The sequence below is a fragment of the Salvelinus fontinalis genome, chromosome 22 (assembly GCF_029448725.1).
Source record: "Salvelinus fontinalis isolate EN_2023a chromosome 22, ASM2944872v1, whole genome shotgun sequence".
NCBI classification, from domain to species: Eukaryota; Metazoa; Chordata; class Actinopteri; order Salmoniformes; family Salmonidae; genus Salvelinus; species Salvelinus fontinalis.
Genome location: NC_074686.1, coordinates 153,453 through 171,400, shown reverse-complemented (window position 1 = coordinate 171,400; position 17,948 = coordinate 153,453). Strand labels below are relative to the sequence as shown.

Genomic DNA, 17,948 nt, shown 5'->3' with positions numbered 1-17,948 from the left:
GTTCTCTCTCCAGTCCATACAGTATCTGTTTTTTTCTGTCAGTATAATCAACACTCTTGTTCTCTTTCACTCACTCTATTCATCTCTTTCCCCCTCCCATACATCTCTATTTTTCTTTCTTAATCTCTCCCTTTGTGTGTGTAGTCAGTGTTTGAGTTTTAGCATGTTACTCAGTGTCAGACGGATGGAGAGGCTATATTTATCGAGGCAGTTCTCCTACTGCAGGTTGTCTGACTGGGTAATTCTCCCTTTCTATCCTCTTTCCGAGGCACTGGGGTCGGCAAATGTGCAGCGTTGGCACTCTGAGCTCTGAGATTTACTGGGTTCACTCAGATGGAAAAAGAAGAGAGTAGATGAGGGGAGAATGTGTGTGTGTGTGTGTATGTGTCCGTGCAGTTTGTGTGTAGAGGAATGTGTGCTTGCATGTGTAAGCTTCGAATCGAATTGTTTTTTCTGTCTCTCAGTTAATGAGCAGTTGGAGCCAAGGCCCTCTCCGCGGCGAGAGATTTTTCTCAAGGCGGCCAATAGAAGTGTACACGCCTGGAAAGATTGTTTTGAGTATGTGTGAATGGGCGCTGCAATTTCACATTAAAAAGGCACATTACTGCAGTGCACGGGCGGAATGAAAACCTACAGCTTGAATAGAGACCTAAAACACATGCCTGTGGCAGGCACACTTAGATAAACACCAGTCACACACAACTGTTAATACTGCACACACCATTTACATAGCACACGAACACATCCATTACACACACACACACTGAATACACAGGGCTTGTAGGTCAACAACCTTAAAAATTGCACCCTCTCAGCACCCCCCACCATTTGCTCAGTTTCCCTAAGACAGTTCTGTATAATACGGCCATATTCTCAATGTTGTGCGGCTGATCAATGCCTTTTCATTACCGGCCGGACGGAAGCGCTGACGTGAGGTAGAGAGCGGCAGACCTGCTCAGGACCGTGATTAATGCTTGTACCCGCCCAGTCCCACCTGGGGATGCATCGTTAACCTTGATTAAATATGCGTCCCAAATTTCAGCCTACACCCTCTTTGGGCCCATATGGCTCTTGTCAAAAGTGGTAAACCATATAAGGAAACGGGTGCCATTTGGAATACAACCTAAGCCTGCCAAGCCACATTCACTCACCGAGCTGACTGTCATTCAGCTGTCCCAGACCTCTGCGGTCACAAGGTTAAGTGGCCAGCTGGTCGCGGGCGATTAGTGAGCCAACGAAGGGACTGTAGTCTGGCCGTAAGTCAAAATTGGGCAGTTTCCGAGGTGGACTGAAACATGGGTCAGTTGATTTTTATACTGTGTCTTTGTTGATTAAGTCCGGAACATTATTCTTTAGGTAGAAATGGACTTGCAGATGGAGAGAATCTCACCTGGAACAGCTAGGTTGGTCAGGGTTTCAAAGTGTACGTGGGTTGAATTCAATTGTAGCTCAGACTTCCATGATCAATGTGAAATAAATAAAACAGAAATCAAGAGAATCAAATGAAAATTGTTCATGAACTAATGAAATGTTGAACTCCAACTGAAGACAAAAGTACCTGCTTTATCACCGATAACCTAAAATGTACTGTCAGGTAAAAACATAATTCTCTATATAGTGTACTACTTTTGACCAGGGCCCATTGGCCTAAAAAGTACTGCAAAATGGTTTACCGTTTAGACAGGCAGCCCAATATTTTGCCCAATTATTGGCAAAAGACCAGAATTGGCCTGCCTGTGAGAATGCAGCTTTTGTAGTGAATAGTGCAATTTGGGACTCAGTCGGTGTCCATTACCACTGGGGTGCCAGGTTTGACATACAGCTGCAACCTCTCGATTAGAGCTGCACTGTGGGCTGTTGTAATCTCCTAAATAATGTCCCGAGCCCTATATGAATCTACCTGAACAAACCAAATTCCTCTACCATAATGAGAAATTCAAATAAGCCATTTGTTAAGGCTAAAGAGGAGCGATCAAGGATAAATTCCAGATAATTTATGTAACCTTTTATTTTGCTCAGGTAAGAGTCCATTTCACCTTTGCTTGTGCTAGCAGACTGACTGACAGCACAATAAAGACCTTTGCATGGAGTGCCCATTGGACCTTCATTATTTGTCAGTGCTCTTTAACTATAAGTCTTTTTGCCTCTTCAGTCCAGGGTGCATTGCATGGTGCCGTTGCTAATGTCAGGCTCCACTCTGAGAGGCACATCGATCTGCAGGTTGAACATGGTGAGATTGTAGACTCCTAAATTGATAATTCAGTTTAAGGCGATATTACAGTTAACTAGTCCCTTCACATGGTGATATTGACTTTGGTATTATTGTGTGTAGCTACATTTGCTCATAAAGAGAGCATTGCATTGTGGGTTTTGTAGTGGACTTGAGCTGCAACAGATTTTCACATTGCTACCAACCTTATAAACAACAAATTTAAACATTTGTTCACAAATATTGTTCTCACATAAGTTATAGGAATTGGTTATTTTGGGTGGATTTTACCTTTAACATTCAGTGTGCGTGCACGTGTTTAACCATAATTGTGGGGACCACAAGTACCCACAAGAATAGTAAACTAACAAATATTAGACCAACTGGGAAAATGTTGTCGATCCCCAAGGAAAAATACTATTTCTATGGGGTTTAAGGGTTAGAATTAGTGTGGAGTAAGAATTTCGGTTAAGTTTAGGAAAAATAGGATTTTGAATGTTCCCACAAGGTTAGTAAAACAAGACTGAGTGTGTGTGTGACCACAATCAATTAGTATTTCCCCTAGGGATGAACAGGAAGTACAGTAAACAAAACATTTGGAACACTTTTCTTCAATATATCATTTTATTTAAAATAACATTACAATTTGTTACTCTACATTACATTTTCAAACCAGTTTTTCCTTTTTTACATTGGTTAGTAAACCTTCATATATTGTGAGATATAAAAAAAAACTTACCATTTGAGTTTCAGTATCAGTTGTTAATTCATGTCTTTAGTTTGAGTAAATGCAACACTGCTTTACTTCCAGAACTTGACTTAATGTATATTTAAGTTAGCTCTTGCTTTGCCAAATACCCTACACAAAATAACTGACCAACAGTGGTGCTAGCACACAACACTATGATTTCCCACAACTTTAGTAATTTGCTGAAATAAATTATACGTTTTCAATCGAGAGAAAGTGCATTTTTATCCAAATTACAATTTTGCAATAATTTACAAGTTATGCTGAAGAAGAAACAAGTCTCGGTTTTAATGTGCCTATACTTGCCTTCGAACAAAAGCCCTGCTCACCTGAAGCATAAGGTACAGAAATAAAATGTTTTAACTACACAAAGGCCTACCATGTTATTCTTTTAGAACGTCTAGCACATATGGAAAGAAGTGTGTGATGTCCTTTATCGCTGTGGTGCGTTCAGCAGGGCAGAACATTTTGGAACGTTCAGATAGAAATACAGCATGTAGAACAAACACCCCTCTCTGACATGCAGAATAAGGAGTCATACCAGCTCAATTCATGACTTTTCTATCCTCAAAGTTTGACATTATTTGGCTACTGAAAGTAGCCCCGGAGTGGCGTTGTTCCGTTCAGAAGGGTGGTGTAACTGGACTACATCAGTGTCAAGCTGCTATCAGAGGAGGACACTGACCTTTTAATAATACCGCAACAAAAAAGGTACAGGGGTGACTGACCTTTGAAATCCATTCGATAGGGGAGACATGATAATTCTCTTAAAACGGACATTATAGAGATAAAGCAAAGTATGTGCAGGTGACTAGCGTTATTGTCGCTTGGAGCAAATTAAACAAAGACATCTTCTTAGTATCACTGGCATCTTGCCGGCTCCTGCTCCCTGTTACCATGACGATGGACCACTGATGACAAGGACACCCCACTCTACATACAAGTGTGCACCTGTGTATTTGTATGCGTGTCTGTGCCTCTGTATTCCCAGGGTATAAAAGCTAAGAGAGCACCTGCTACAGCCTAGGGACGTACACCGAAGTCTGTCAAATGCTTTATCTCAAGGACACATACCATTATGATGACAAACATTAAAGAACATTAACATGAATACGTTATAAGTGTGAGTGAGTCAGTTACGTGGTCTGGGGCGATGTTAGACTGGGCATGCTCAGACAGCGTAGTGCTGCCAAGGCAACCACATCTAGTCTGATGGCAGACCAACCTGGAGTGGAGGAATGGAACACTGGCACACTGAAAGGAGGCGCGCGCACGCGCTAGTTGTCGCTCTCCCCTCTCTCAAAACCACACACACGTTCTGGTAGAGCATCTGCTATCTTTATGTCATCCATCTCTAAATTGGCTATTACTCTGCCTGTCAAAACGAATAGGCAGCACCTCAATTGCACATCTTCAGCACTCCTTTCAGAATGCAGCAGTGGCATTTATAACGGACATGCTAGTGTTACGTTCTGTCATTGCCAATTCTCCTTTCGGGAGGCAAGAGTGCAGAACCATGCAATTAAGAATGGTACAATTTTACACCTGTCAAACTTCAGTAATAGCCTTCATTTCAACAAAGTTGAGGCATGGAAGGGATGTGGGCTAACCTTACACAGCCTGAAGACGCTGCAAGGCATAGCTCGCTAGGGGAGGGGAAATGCCACCCATCCATCTCTATCTGCACAGCTGTCACCCTGCATAACCCTCTCTGGGTTGCATCCCAAATGGCACCCTATTACCTATGTAGCCCTATGGGCCCCGGTCAAGAGAAGTGCACTACCTCGGGAATAGGGTGCCATTTGGGATGCCGCCTTGAGTCTTTATCTGCTGCCTCAAAACCTAAACCCCCATGGCCACGCCCCAATCGGGCCTACCGCCTTAACAATACTGAGGGAAGACTGGAGACGCATGCTCACACCAGCCTAATACTATAACCATTTGGTTAGGCAAGGTGCAATGAGGGGCAACAGAGAGACAACCTGCATCATAACTGTACCTGCTCGGGCTGCTGTGGCCACGCTCCCACTTGTTAATGCACTTACTTCTACGCAGGAACACACGCAGACACAGGTGCACACACACGCACCATTTGTCCTCCTGACACAGTTAAACAAACTGCAGAGCAGTACTCAGTGGTGAGTTACAGAGCCCAGGGAAGCAATCTCTACGGAAGGTCCTGAAAGACCTTTCCCTCGCTTGGTCCGCTCAACACTGACTCAGTAGTACGGAGTGGTACTTTAGTAGTACTCTACTGCTCTCTGCTGGTTGCGCTAAGCACTGCACCCGAACACAAACACAATACACTACTTCCATCCCTTTCTCCCAGTCTGTATGCATAGATCAATACTCAGAGTGGGGGGAAATTTTCACTTCGTTTGTAGTTTCTCTGAACGTTAAGTTCAAGGTCAAGCCCTGACTTCACTGAGTAGATGCAAACACCACTGATGAAAAAACACATTTTATCTCTGAACTTGGAGATTCTACTGAATTACCACAACAATTTTAAAGGGATAAATGTTCACACTTTCAGTGGTGGTGAACTGCCAACAGACATTCTAAACAAGAGTGTATTAGATAGGTTGGAAAATGTGAAAAATAGAGCAAGGATGAGAAGCCAAGGAGGAAGCGCCACTGTCAACTTTCTACACGGTTAGAATAAGAAAGTAATTTCTTGAGCTCTTATATTAAATCAATCACTAAAGCAGGTTTTCCTAAAACATAAGTGTACAACATAACCCCTTGCATCGGTTACTTTTGTCTCCTAATCTTTTGAAAAGCAATGAGCTGGCGCACACCCCAAAAAAGTTAGAGGTGCTGACTAATGCCGAGTAAACTGTAGACTATAAAAATAGAGTTGCACACACACACTCCCAGTAATTGATTGGGTAAACCACCCAATTAATTACTGGGAGCTTATATACAGATTGTGTGACTATTTTTGTAGCCTACAGCCTCCTTGGCTTTTGACAGATACCTTTTGTTTCTTACCCCCCTTGTCCAAAAAACATAATCTGATAATGTCCTGCGTCAGTGAAAACAATGCTATATCCCGTTTAGCATTGCCAGTGACAATGGTGTCCCGCCCACCCTCTATCATGTTTCCCAGCATGTCATCTTGTAGTTCAGCAGACCAGAGGCACATTGAAAGCATTGGCCCGGACCAAACGTGTTGCAGAACTGGCCTTCACAATCACATCGCAGATGCCGGCTGGCTTCCTGGCTGGCGTGTGTCATCTGTTGATCACGTCAAGGTGTTCCCTTCGTCCAATGGTGTCGCAGGCTGCTGTGAACATTGACCAATCGCACTGTACTGTTCGGTTTCCTCAACCAGTGGGGTGGAAGAACTCAGCTAGTGTCCCGCCTCATGTCAGGGGTGATGCGCGGAGGGAAAAGTATATGCTGTTCTATGAACATCTAGTAATGACATGTTTTTTTCCCCCTTCATTGCTCGTCGTCTATCTGCGAATTCCTGGGTTTGTGTGATACATTAAAAAACATTAAAAATAAATATAATTGGTTTCCAGTTTCTGGAGTGAATCGCCTCAGTTGTCTTTTGTTGTTTCTTTTGCAGATGGCGTTCTCGGCTGTGACGGCGTGAGTGGACCGATTCTGGTGGAGTATTTAGGATGTGGCGATCTCGCCCCCTAGATGGCGCCACCCCTTCTGTGTCTCCAGAGCAGGGAGATATTCTAGAACAGAGAGAAGGTTCAAGAAACCATACTCAACCGCTCACTTCCTGACCAGTAAAGCTGCAGATAGAAATGGAACAATCAGAGCAGACGGTGTCCAATGTTCACTCTACACTTGCTGCCTTTACTGTTCATTTGTCTTCACTGGTCACTTTGCATCTGGCATTCATATTCCCTTGCTCTTCATTTGCCTTTGCTGTATCACTCTCCCACAGGGTAAATACCTATCAGTCTGTGTCTATTCATCTTAGTGAAGTGCCCTTGATGTGGATCACATGGCTGCTGTTCTTTTATGCCCATAAGCATACACCTGTATTTGTGCTCCTGTACACCTCACCCCAGAAGATGATTAACTTAATTCTGTTCTCACTCATTCTTACCTACTGGGAGTGTTGGACTTGGGTGCTTTAAGCTTTTATGTCACTGAGTATAGTGGACTGTTAAAACTCATAAAATCTTTATCTCTCTCACTTCCTCTCATATCCAACATGTACTTACTGGAAACTGCAGCATTGTGAAGGGTTCATGTGGTTTATGTTGGACAACAAGATCTTCCCAGACCACACTTACCATTGTTACTGCAGTTCTGGTTGTCTTTGTCAGAGGCCTCTTTTTCAACCTAAAATGTGGATAGGGAAAGGAGAAAAGTGTGAGACAAGAACCATCGGCAGAGAGAGGGGTTAAATTGACATTTAGACAGCCTAATGTCGTAAATTGTCTAAAACTCTTGGGCCAGTAACTGAAAGGTCGCTGGTTCGAATACCTGAACCAACAAGGTGAACAATCTGTCTATGTGCCCTTAAGCAAGACACTTCACCCCGATTTTCTCCAGGGATGCCGTACTACTATGGCTGACCCTGTAACACATTGCACTGCACCTATCCAGTGTATGTGACAATAAAACATGTATATTTATATAACATTGTAAGACAATGGCTGTGTCCCAAATGGCATCCTGTTCAGGGATTTTGCATAATTTAGTGAGTTTAATTGGCGCATGGGTATTCGTTAGTTGTTATGTATCATATTTATCACACGCACAGCATACAGAGCCTAATTCGAGATGCGGGAAAATAGCCTATCACCTGTCAGACAACGTGAGAGCGCCTAAAAAAAGACAGTACTGGAGTGAAACGTGCTTTTATAAACCCAACAATTCTAAATGCAATCGCGTGCTGAAAACGTTGATGGCCACGATTAAAAAGGACTACAATTTTTATTTCTCAATCTCAAAGATAGGCACCACTGTGAAATGTGAACTTGACGCAGTATAATCATTTAAACCCTGAACGTTTTACTTTACTTAATGAGGTATGTCTTACCTTGCTTCAAAGTAGCCTAGCAAAAACGTGGAGGCAATTCTTTTATAAAAACTTCCTTATGCCATTAACCATAATTTGTCTACTGCTCTATTGGTTTTCATATCAACTTTCTCTCGTTGTCCAGAAGCCAAAGGCACAATCCTAGTCATATTAGCAACCCATCCTAGTTGTTACATATTTAGATTCCCCCTTTTTCTGAGTTTAACAGATTTTCAATTTAATTGAACCTTTATTTACACATATGGAACCTCTCGCATTAGGTGCGCTGAATAAAACAGCGCTGTCCCACGAATCGCATTTTGGCAAATGACGTTAAATTTGCTGCTTCATTACAGGAGTTGCATGTACAACAATGTTCCCTCTAAACTGCGTGCGGTTCCACCTCGGACTGCCGCGTAGAAGAAATATGAGCCCGCGCAGAGAAGCACGAGATTGAACTTCACTCAACTTTTCAACAGTTTTCCCCTTTAGTTAACAAATCAACGCTTCGCTCTTCTGTGGCAATTGTGAGCGAATCAACGCAATATTAGCCCGTTTTAATGTAACATACTGAAACAAAACGAACTACGCAAGATTTAGGATGCAAAACTAACTGCAAGAGATTTTCTTGTAGGCAGAGCACATTGGAGTAGGATTCTATTGCATTGACAGGCACGACTACGAACTACACAAGATTTAGGATGCAAAACTAATTGCAAGAGATTTTCTTGTAGGCAGAGCACATTGGAGTAGGATTCTATTGCATTGACTGGCACGACTACGAACTACACAAGATTTAGGATGCAAAACTAACTGCAAGAGATTTTCTTGTAGGCAGAGCACATTGGAGTAGGATTCTATTGCATTGACAGGCACGACTACAAACTACACAAGATTTAGGATGCAAAACTAACTGCAAGAGATTTTCTTGTAGGCAGAGCACATTGGAGTACTCTACACAGACCTGTGTGCCATAACCAATCAGAGCTGCAGTAGGCCTCTATATGCAAATAGCCATGTCCATATATGAATCTGTGCCATTCACATTGAACTGGACTGTGTTTAGGCTACAGTATGAGTGATCGCGAGTAGATGCCTTGTTTCGAGATCAAAGCGAGAGCTGCATGTTTGTTCATATTTGTTCATATTCTTTGCTAGTTAGTGAGTTATTAGCCCAGTTATAGTTCATTTCTAGTCAACAATGGTGGAGTGGTTGCTTCCAACAAGAGCACAAAATGTGTGCATTTCTAGACATCTTAGAAAGCCAGTCAGGTAAAGAGCTTTTTTATGTCTTAAAAGGGAAGTGTTGTATTTCAGACGGTCTTGAATAAGCTAAGCAGCCAACAGGCAGAGGGTAGCATCATTTGATTTTCTCTAATAATGGTATGGAAATAATAATAAATGGTATTTTGTAAAGTGGTTTCTTGCATCAAACAACATTTTCAGTCACCTTGTCTGAAGAACAAGTGGATAAACAAGATAATGTCAAGCCCTGCATGTTCTTTTTCCTCTCAAAAAATGTTCTGATGGAATGTAGGCACTGAACACCACATATTGGCTGCTACTGTAGGCTGAATGATAGAACAGCTATTTCCACGTTAAAATGTAATGTGATGCATTTTTCTCCATTGGTTCTTATGGTACGCCACTCCGGTAGGCCGACATTATGATCAAATAGCCACAGTAGCATAGTTGGCCACTGTTAAAACTAACTTAAACAATAAACGCAAGCCGGAAGTGGCACAGAATTTTCACAACGTTCAAGTTTTCGCTCAGCAGACTGTGTGCCTCTTTTTTGCCTCTTTTTTTGAGTTAACATTTCTGTTCAATAATAGGCTATAGCCTTTTTGACTGTAAGACTTGCTATTGTTGCATGTTTCCATTAAGCTCGTAATGAAAAATGGCCATTCCTTGTATGCATGAATAGTATTTTCCCGACTGTGCTCATTGCCACACCTCCTGCCTAAACCCCTTTTTGATGCAGAAAAAAACCCTGTTATTCCCTATTTTAGTGCACTACTTTTGACCAGGGGCCTCACTTATAAACCGTACAAAATATAGCCCAAAATGTGCATGCGCCAGTTCACACACAAGTTGACATTTTAACTTTACGTATGTGCTCACCTCCCTGCAAACTTTAGACCATGCGTACGCACATTTGCTAGGTGGTTGAAATATTGCATTGCAAGCTGGCAAGTAAGTATCCTGTGCAAATGGAGGATATGATGAAAACGTTATCCGTAAAAAAATAAAACATGAACAAGAATGCAACCATTTGCCATAAGAGCAAAAATCCGTGTTTTTAGATTTAGAATCAACAGAAGATCTCGATATAGTTTGATTCGTTTAAGACGTGATTCCATATGTGTTATTTCACGTCTTCGCTATTCTACAATGCAGACAATAGCATAAATGAAAACCCTGGAATGAGTAGATGTGTTCAAACCTTTTATAATCCATCTTTTCGGGCCGTAATGGGTTCATATTTCCGAAGGAGACATACAACAAATCACCACGCACATCTCATTTAATTTTAAATAGATAGAGTAAATAGATAGGCTATATATATTTCAACTTTTGCGTGGTTTATAATACCAGTATACATTCATATTTAACAGCTGATCTTTCACATTGAAGGAAGTTTTTAATAGTACTTTTCCAGATACAGCATAAATTACTGCTAAAGATTAGAACTTTCTGCCAACACAGTCAATAGACCAGTAGCTTATATAAAATATTTCACAGTACTGGTAGGCAGTATTGCTGTTCAATAGGAGCGCGACATCATTGCCCAATTCATCTCAGAGCCTAGACCAAGGCAGGACATATCAACCCAATAATAATCTATTGATAAACTAAATTTTGAATCACAATTCGTTTTTTTGCACACAGCAAATAAAGGGCGTTATTGTCACCGCGAAAGGTGAACGGAGGCGTTTTCCAAGCGGAGTTTTAATGCTCGTTCACAGTTTCACGACAATGCTGATTTAGAACGGGAAACATGCGCATGTATGGCATGCAGCAAGTTTCTAAATGTAAATTGTGAAATTCACGCAACAGTTATGAGGCCCTGTAGCCCTTACGGGCCCTTGTCAAATGTGGTGCACAATAAAAAGTATAGGGTGCCATTTGGGATTGTCATGACGTCGCCTGCTTGGGTATTGCAAACCCCATTCCCCTCTCCCTGCCTTTCCCTGCCCCTTCAACCCATGCTGTGGTCACAGAGATACGTCGTAAATTCCTGAGAATCTCCTCATGGCCCAACAGTATTAGACAGAGGGTAAACTTTCAGGACAAAGGAATTTTCTCCCACCTCACAGAACTTGAGGTACGAACATATTTCATGTTCCTGCAAAAGTATAAAAGATCGGTGGAGAGTCCAGCTATTAACATGTCCATTGGTCACCATGTGGGAAACTCATGAGAGACTGTGGGACTACATTACCATACCGCTGTTTATATAATAACCTCAGATATGAGGTTTACATCTGTTTGTTGTATAAAATGAAAGAGTGAGTATGATACTGTTTGTATAATTGTGTAATATGATTTTGGACTGTTTAATTAAGAAAAATACAAATCGCTTTTTGATTTGAACTAAACCCGAGGACCCGCCCCTGAGCCAGTTGGGTCAGACATCCAAGGACAGCCCCTTTCTGCTATCTGAATAAAAGTCAACTCTGAGAAATTACCATTAGACCATGTTTCCTCTCCATGGGGAGAAAGAAGGTTAAGTACAATTGCTGAGTCTTTAACCATACCACGTGGTTAAACTCTTAGCCGAATAAGAACAAGTCTTTGATATTGACTACTAGTCTGCAGCTAGGAATTCGGTATCATTGAACGCGAAGAAAGACAGCTGCCGAAACATCCATTCTATAACGAATGTCACTGAACTATCCACAATAACCGAGACAGAAGGAACTCCAACAGAAACTAACTTCACTCCAACAGAAACTAACTTCTCTCCAACGATCAAGACGACACACACCGAGCGTAAATATATATATATTGATTGCAATTGTTCCCGAATGAGTGAGCGTTCATGTGTAAGGATTAGCATGTCAATTGTTATAAAGAGTATACTCTGTAGTGACTTCTGAATCGACCCCCAATTCTCCCTTTTGTCTAACGAGCCGCCATGCCGGTTCAGCCACTAGGGCATATTTCTCCCATTTCATGTAACCCTTTTTAAGTTTGTTTGTTTGTTTATGCATTTCTGTGAATGAATTAGTTAGTAATAAATAAATGATTTAAGACAATTGATGTATGGATGACTCATAGTGAAGACTGGGTTCGTGCAGATAATCAACAATTTACGACGTTTGGGATGAGACTAACGTGAGGTAAAAGTAAATAAATCATTAATCAGAAGACTATTGATCAGATATGAAAATATCTGAAAGGTTATATTGGGAAATTATAACTTTGTAATCTAATAACTTTCCCTGGTGCCCTCGAATTCATAGTTAATTAGTTACGTTATTTCTCAAGTGATCGCGTAATCCCTAATTACAGGAATCTTTGATAAAACTATAAGTCTTCAATTTAATGATAGCAAAGACACGACAGGATACATACAATTAGTTGTGTATTGGAGGAGAAGGGTGTGACTCGTACCTGTTTCCTCCACTTGAGCTCACAGAAGACCCTCTCGAAGCACTCGTGCATGTAGTTGAACTGGGGAGAGACGACACTCACTTTGTTAGAAGAAACTGATCCAAATATATATTTTTTATCAACAATGTCTACGTCCCAAAAATTGCACCCTATTCCCAGAGCCCTTGTCAAAAGTAGTATGCCATTTGGGACAGACAACACTCTCAATTTCTATATCCTGTTGTATTCCATTAATAGCGGGCTATCTTAACCCAGCGTTATATGTGAGCTGTCCGAGTGTGTTTGTCTGTTGCGTTTTGTAGACTCACGTATGGTGTGAAGATCTTGACCCAGCGAGGTTTCTTCTCCCCCCTGGCGTACTCAAAGCAGAACGCCATGCCCTCCTCGTCGGTGTCCCAGCGCTGCATCTCTGCCCACTCAAACGATATCACCTGGTTCTGATAAGACAGAAGAGAGAATGGTAAGTACACACACAGTATGAGCCAGCGTGTACACACTCAAATGTTTTTGCTTTTGTTCTGTGTGTGATATAGTGTGTGGGCGGGGCTTCTAAGTCAGTGTACTCATACTCCAATCTCACTCACCTCAAGCGTGCCGTCCTCTGTGCAGGCGTGCAGTTTGAAGTGGTGCATGCTGATGGCCGTGATGACGTGGCCCTTCCTCCGGGAGTCACAGGAGCAGTGGGGGAACATAACCTCATTGTATCCCTCACAGGAGCGCAGCAGACTCAGATACTGACAGACAAGATAGACCGCCATCAACCACACAGGTAGGCACCAAACAGGAACGTACACGTACAATATACACATTAATACACCTACACATTATGTCAGCAATACAGCGAAAAGGAACAGCGAAAAGGAAGGCACACTCACACTGTACGTTATGAGATGCTTTTATCGAAAGCGACTTAGTCATCTGTGCATACATTTTACGTACAGGTGGTCCCAGGAATCGAACCCACTATCCTGTGTTGCGAGCGCCATGCTCTACCAACTAAGCTACAGAGGACCACTTGCAATGGGAAGAGAAGAGGAACAAGAGATTAGAAAAAGGGACTAACCATGGCCATCTTGCGCTGCTCTGCCAGTTTCGTCAGCTGGTACGACTTGTCTTCAGTTTTGATGAATCCCTTCTTCACGTCATCCAATGCCTTAGCAGACAGAGAAAGGGGCTTTTGTTAGAGACCACGTTTCATCTAAACTAGCAAAGAGCAGGGGCACGCAGATGTAATCTCATTCAAACTGACCACAGATCAGTATTGACACAGTAGGCTACCACTGACTCAGGACCAGTAAGAGTCACCCAGAAATGTTTCAGCTACAGACAGAAGAATCTTAAAGCTACTGAGTGCAAACCTGAACTATGTGAAAATTCTGTGCAACTTCTGGCATGCATTTACTGTGAACACCAGAGGCTGTACCCGCTTTAAGTTATAGTTAAGTTGGCTACGGTGGATATTTAATCAATGTAGATCTACCAGTGGCCTACCATCAAAAACAATGGAGAAAAATGCATCCCATAACATTATAACATGGAAATAGCTGTTCTATCATTCAGCCTACAGTAGCACCAAATGCGTGGTGTTCAATGTAGGCCTATATTCCATGCAACTTTTGAAAAAAATGACCATGCACATATCAATTAATTGGACCTAGTGTATATATATATATATATATATATATTTTTAGTTTTAATATCATAGACAGTGTGGTTTATAATACCGGTATAAATTCAAATTTAACAGCTGAGCCTTTACATTGAATTAGGCCTATGTATCAAGTTTTTAATTGTCATGTGACCTACAGTGAAATGCCTTTGCTTGCCCTATCCCAACAATGCAGTAATGAATATCAGTAGTACTATAAAAAAAGGAATACAAATGTCAAGTAGAACAAAAACACAAGAAATAGAACTAATACATATAAACTCATCAAAAAAAGAAACGTCCTCACACTGTCAACTGCGTTTATTTTCAGCAAACTTAACATGTGTAAATATTTGTATGAACATGACAAGATTCAACAACTGAGACATAAACTGAACAAGTTCCACAGACATGTGACTAACAGAATTGGAATAATGTGTCCCTGAACAAAGGGGGGATCAAAATCAAAAGTAACAGTCAGTATCTTGTGTGGCCACCAGCTGCATTAAGTACTGCAGTGCATCTCCTCCTCATGGACTGCACCTGATTTGGCAGTTCTTGCTGTGAGATGTTACCCCACTCTTCTATCAAGGCACCTGCAAGTTCCCGGACATTTCAGGGGGGAATGGCCCTAGGCCTCACCCTCCGATCCAACAAGGTCCAGACGTTTTCAATGTGGGATTGAGATCCGGGCTCTTCGCTGGCCATGGCAGAACACTGAAATTCCTGTCTTGCAGGAAATCACGCACAGAATGAGCAGTATGGCTGGTGGCATTGTCATGTTGGAGGGATGTCAGGATGTCAGGATGTCAGGATGAGCCTGCAGGAAGAGATCCACATGAGGGAGGAGGATATATTCCCTGTAACGCAGTGTTGAGATTGCTTGCAATAACAACAAGCTCAGTCCGATGATGCTGTGACACACCGCCCCAGACCATGACGGACCCTTCACCTCCAAATAAATCACGCTCCAGAGTACAGGCCTCGGTGTAACGCTCATTCCTTCGACGATAAACGCGAATCCGACCATCACCCCTGCTGAGACAAAACCGCGACTCGTCAGCGTAGAGCACTTTTTGCCAGTCCTATCTGGTCCAGCGACAGTGGGTTTGTGCCCATAGGCGACGTTGTAGCCGGTGATGTCTGGATAGGACCTGCATTACAACGGGCCTACAAGCCCTCAGTCCAGCCTCTCTCAGCCCATTGCGGACAGTCTGAGTACTGATAAAGGGATTGTGCGTTCCTGGTGTAACTCGGGCAGTTGTTGTTGCCATCCTGTACCTGTCCCGCAGGTGTGATGTTCGGATGTACCGATCCTGTGCAGGTGTTGTTACACATGGTCTGCCACTGCGAGGACGATCAGCTGTCCGTCCTGTCTCCCTGCAGCGCTGTCTTAGGCGTCTCACAGTACGGACATTGCAATTTATTGCCCTGGCCACATCTGCAGTCCTCATGCCTCCTTGCAGCATGCCTAAGGCACGTTCACGCAGATGAGCAGGGACACTGGGCATCTTTCTTTTGGTGTTTTTCAGAGTCAGTAGAAAGGCCTCTTTAGTGTCCTACGTTTTCATAACTGTGACCTTAAATTGCCTACCATCTGTAAACTGTTAATGTCTTAACGACCGTTCCACAGGTGCATGTTCATTAATTGTTTATGGTTCATTGAACAAGTAGTGTTTAAACCCTTTACAATGAAAATCTGTGAAGTTATTTGGATTTTTACAAATTATCTTTGAAAGACAGGGTCCTAAAAAATGGACGTTTCTTTTTTTGCTGAGTTGCATATATATATATATATATGCGTCTCCTTCCTGAGCGGTATGACGGCTGCTTGGTCCCATGGTGTTTATAATTGAGTACTATTGTTTGTACAGATGAACATGGTACCTTCAGGCGTTTGGAAATTGCTCCCAAGGATGAACCAGACTTGTGGAGGTCTACAATTTTTTTTCCTGAGGTCTTGGCTGATTTCTTTTGATTTTCCCATGATGTCAAGCAAAGATGCACTAAGTTTGAAGGTAGGCCTTGAAATACATCCACAGGTACACCTCCAATTGACTCAGATGATGCCAATTAGCCTATCAGAAGCTTCTAAAGCTATGTCATTGTTTTCTGGAATGTGTGTATGTAAACTTCTGACCCACTGGAATTGTGGTACAGTGAATTATAAGTGAAATAATCTGTCTGTAAACAATTGTTGGAAAAATTACTTGTGTCATGCACGAAGTAGATGTCTTAACCGACATGCAAAAACTATAGTTTGTTAACAAGAAATTTGTGGAGTGGTTGAAAAACGTGTTTTTGTGTATGTAAATTTCCAACTTCAACTGTACAATGACGGCCTTCCCCAGCCAATCCCGGACAACGCTGGGCCAATTTTGCGCCACCCAATGGGACTCCCAATCACGGCCAGATGTGATGCAGCCTGGATTCCAACCAGGGACTGTAGTGATGCTTCTTGCACTGAGATGCAGCGACTTAGACCGCTGCACCACTCAAACAGGCCTACTGCAACTCTGATTGGTTATGGCGCACCAGTCTGTGTAGAGTACGGGCCTGAGTCGTGCCTGTCAATGCAATAGAATTTTACTCCAATGCGCTCTGCTGACAAGAAAATCTCTTGCAGTTAGTCTTGCATACTAAGGCTTGCATACTTCGTTTTGTTTCGGTATGTTACATTGAGAGTGGCTAATATTGCATTGATTCGAGCACAATTCCCACAGTAAAGCAACATGTTGATAGTGTTAACTAAAGGCGAAAACTCTAGAAAGTTGAGTGAAGTTCAATCTCATGCTTCTCTGAACGGGCTCATATTTCTTCTGCACGGCAGTCTGAAGGGGAGCTGCGCGAAAGCGCGCAGCTTAGAGGGAACATTGGTCTGGACTACAACAATTGCCAGCCAGATTTGAAAGTTTAAAGTATTTTAAGCCTCCAACAGATAGTTGGAACGACAGTCAAGAGAGAGCTCTTACCTGGTGGAAGCAGTAGTGAACGGCCAGAGGTTTGTCCCTGAGCAGCTCCTCCTCCTGATGAGAGGTGAAGAGCCACTTGCGGAGGGCCAGACAGGTACCCGGCACGGCCGATGTGTAGTTCTGCACATACAACTTGTGGGGGAACTCGTTGGGGGCCAGTTTTCTCACTAGGGAAAGGGGGAGAGGAGGTTAAGGGCGCGTCTCAATAGACTAGAGGTTTCACCTTCCTGTCATCAGCACAGATCTGGAGAAACACAGGCTGTGAGGAGACGGCATGGCAGAAACATGTTTCGGTGGCTACGTTCATTTCAATTTCTCTGCGTTTGAAGATCAATGCAGTTGAAGGGAAGGAGACATGGAGAGGAAGCCACTTTAGACTACTTGAGACGCAACTGTACTGATCAGAAGAGTAAAGGTGAATGGGGTCGGTACATGGACTAGCTGTGGACTCCAGAGGAATGAATGAATAAACAGATGAATGGTCTTACCAAAGGAGTGGTTGATGACTTCAAAGAGGGCAAAGTAGCTGGCCATGATGCTGTCCATACCAACCTTCATCACTAAAGCCTGGGGGATGGAGAGAGGGAAAGTACAGTGGCGGCCCATCAGTTATTGATAGTCAAGCACCATTCAGTCACATAAGAGCTATGCATGCATTGATATTGATCTAGTGTTATACACTCTGGTCCTATGAGTGCAAACTTTGTCCCAGCATTAACCCACCAGATGATTCAACTAGCCAGGGTCTTGATGATTTC

The 17,948-nt window shown here is 42.6% G+C and overlaps 1 protein-coding gene across 2 annotated transcripts in view; it reads right to left on the bottom strand.

Annotated features, from left to right (window-relative positions):
• Positions 1-2,814: 2,814 nt before the first annotated feature.
• LOC129819495 (sorting nexin-27-like) overlaps positions 2,815-17,948 on the bottom strand; it is a 35,625-nt gene continuing 20,491 nt past the window's right edge. The window contains exons 6-13 of one of the 2 annotated variants that reach the window (XM_055875797.1): positions 17,679-17,757; positions 17,191-17,357; positions 13,634-13,723; positions 13,155-13,304; positions 12,879-13,007; positions 12,571-12,630; positions 7,220-7,268; positions 2,815-6,649 (exon numbers count right to left, since the gene is read on the bottom strand). In XM_055875797.1, coding sequence (XP_055731772.1) covers positions 6,582-6,649; positions 7,220-7,268; positions 12,571-12,630; positions 12,879-13,007; positions 13,155-13,304; positions 13,634-13,723; positions 17,191-17,357; positions 17,679-17,757 — 792 coding nt within the window. In that variant the 3' untranslated portion in view covers positions 2,815-6,581. Of the gene's footprint in view, positions 6,710-7,219; positions 7,269-12,570; positions 12,631-12,878; positions 13,008-13,154; positions 13,305-13,633; positions 13,724-17,190; positions 17,358-17,678; positions 17,758-17,948 lie in introns of both variants that reach the window. The other variant, XM_055875798.1, reaches the window with a different exon arrangement.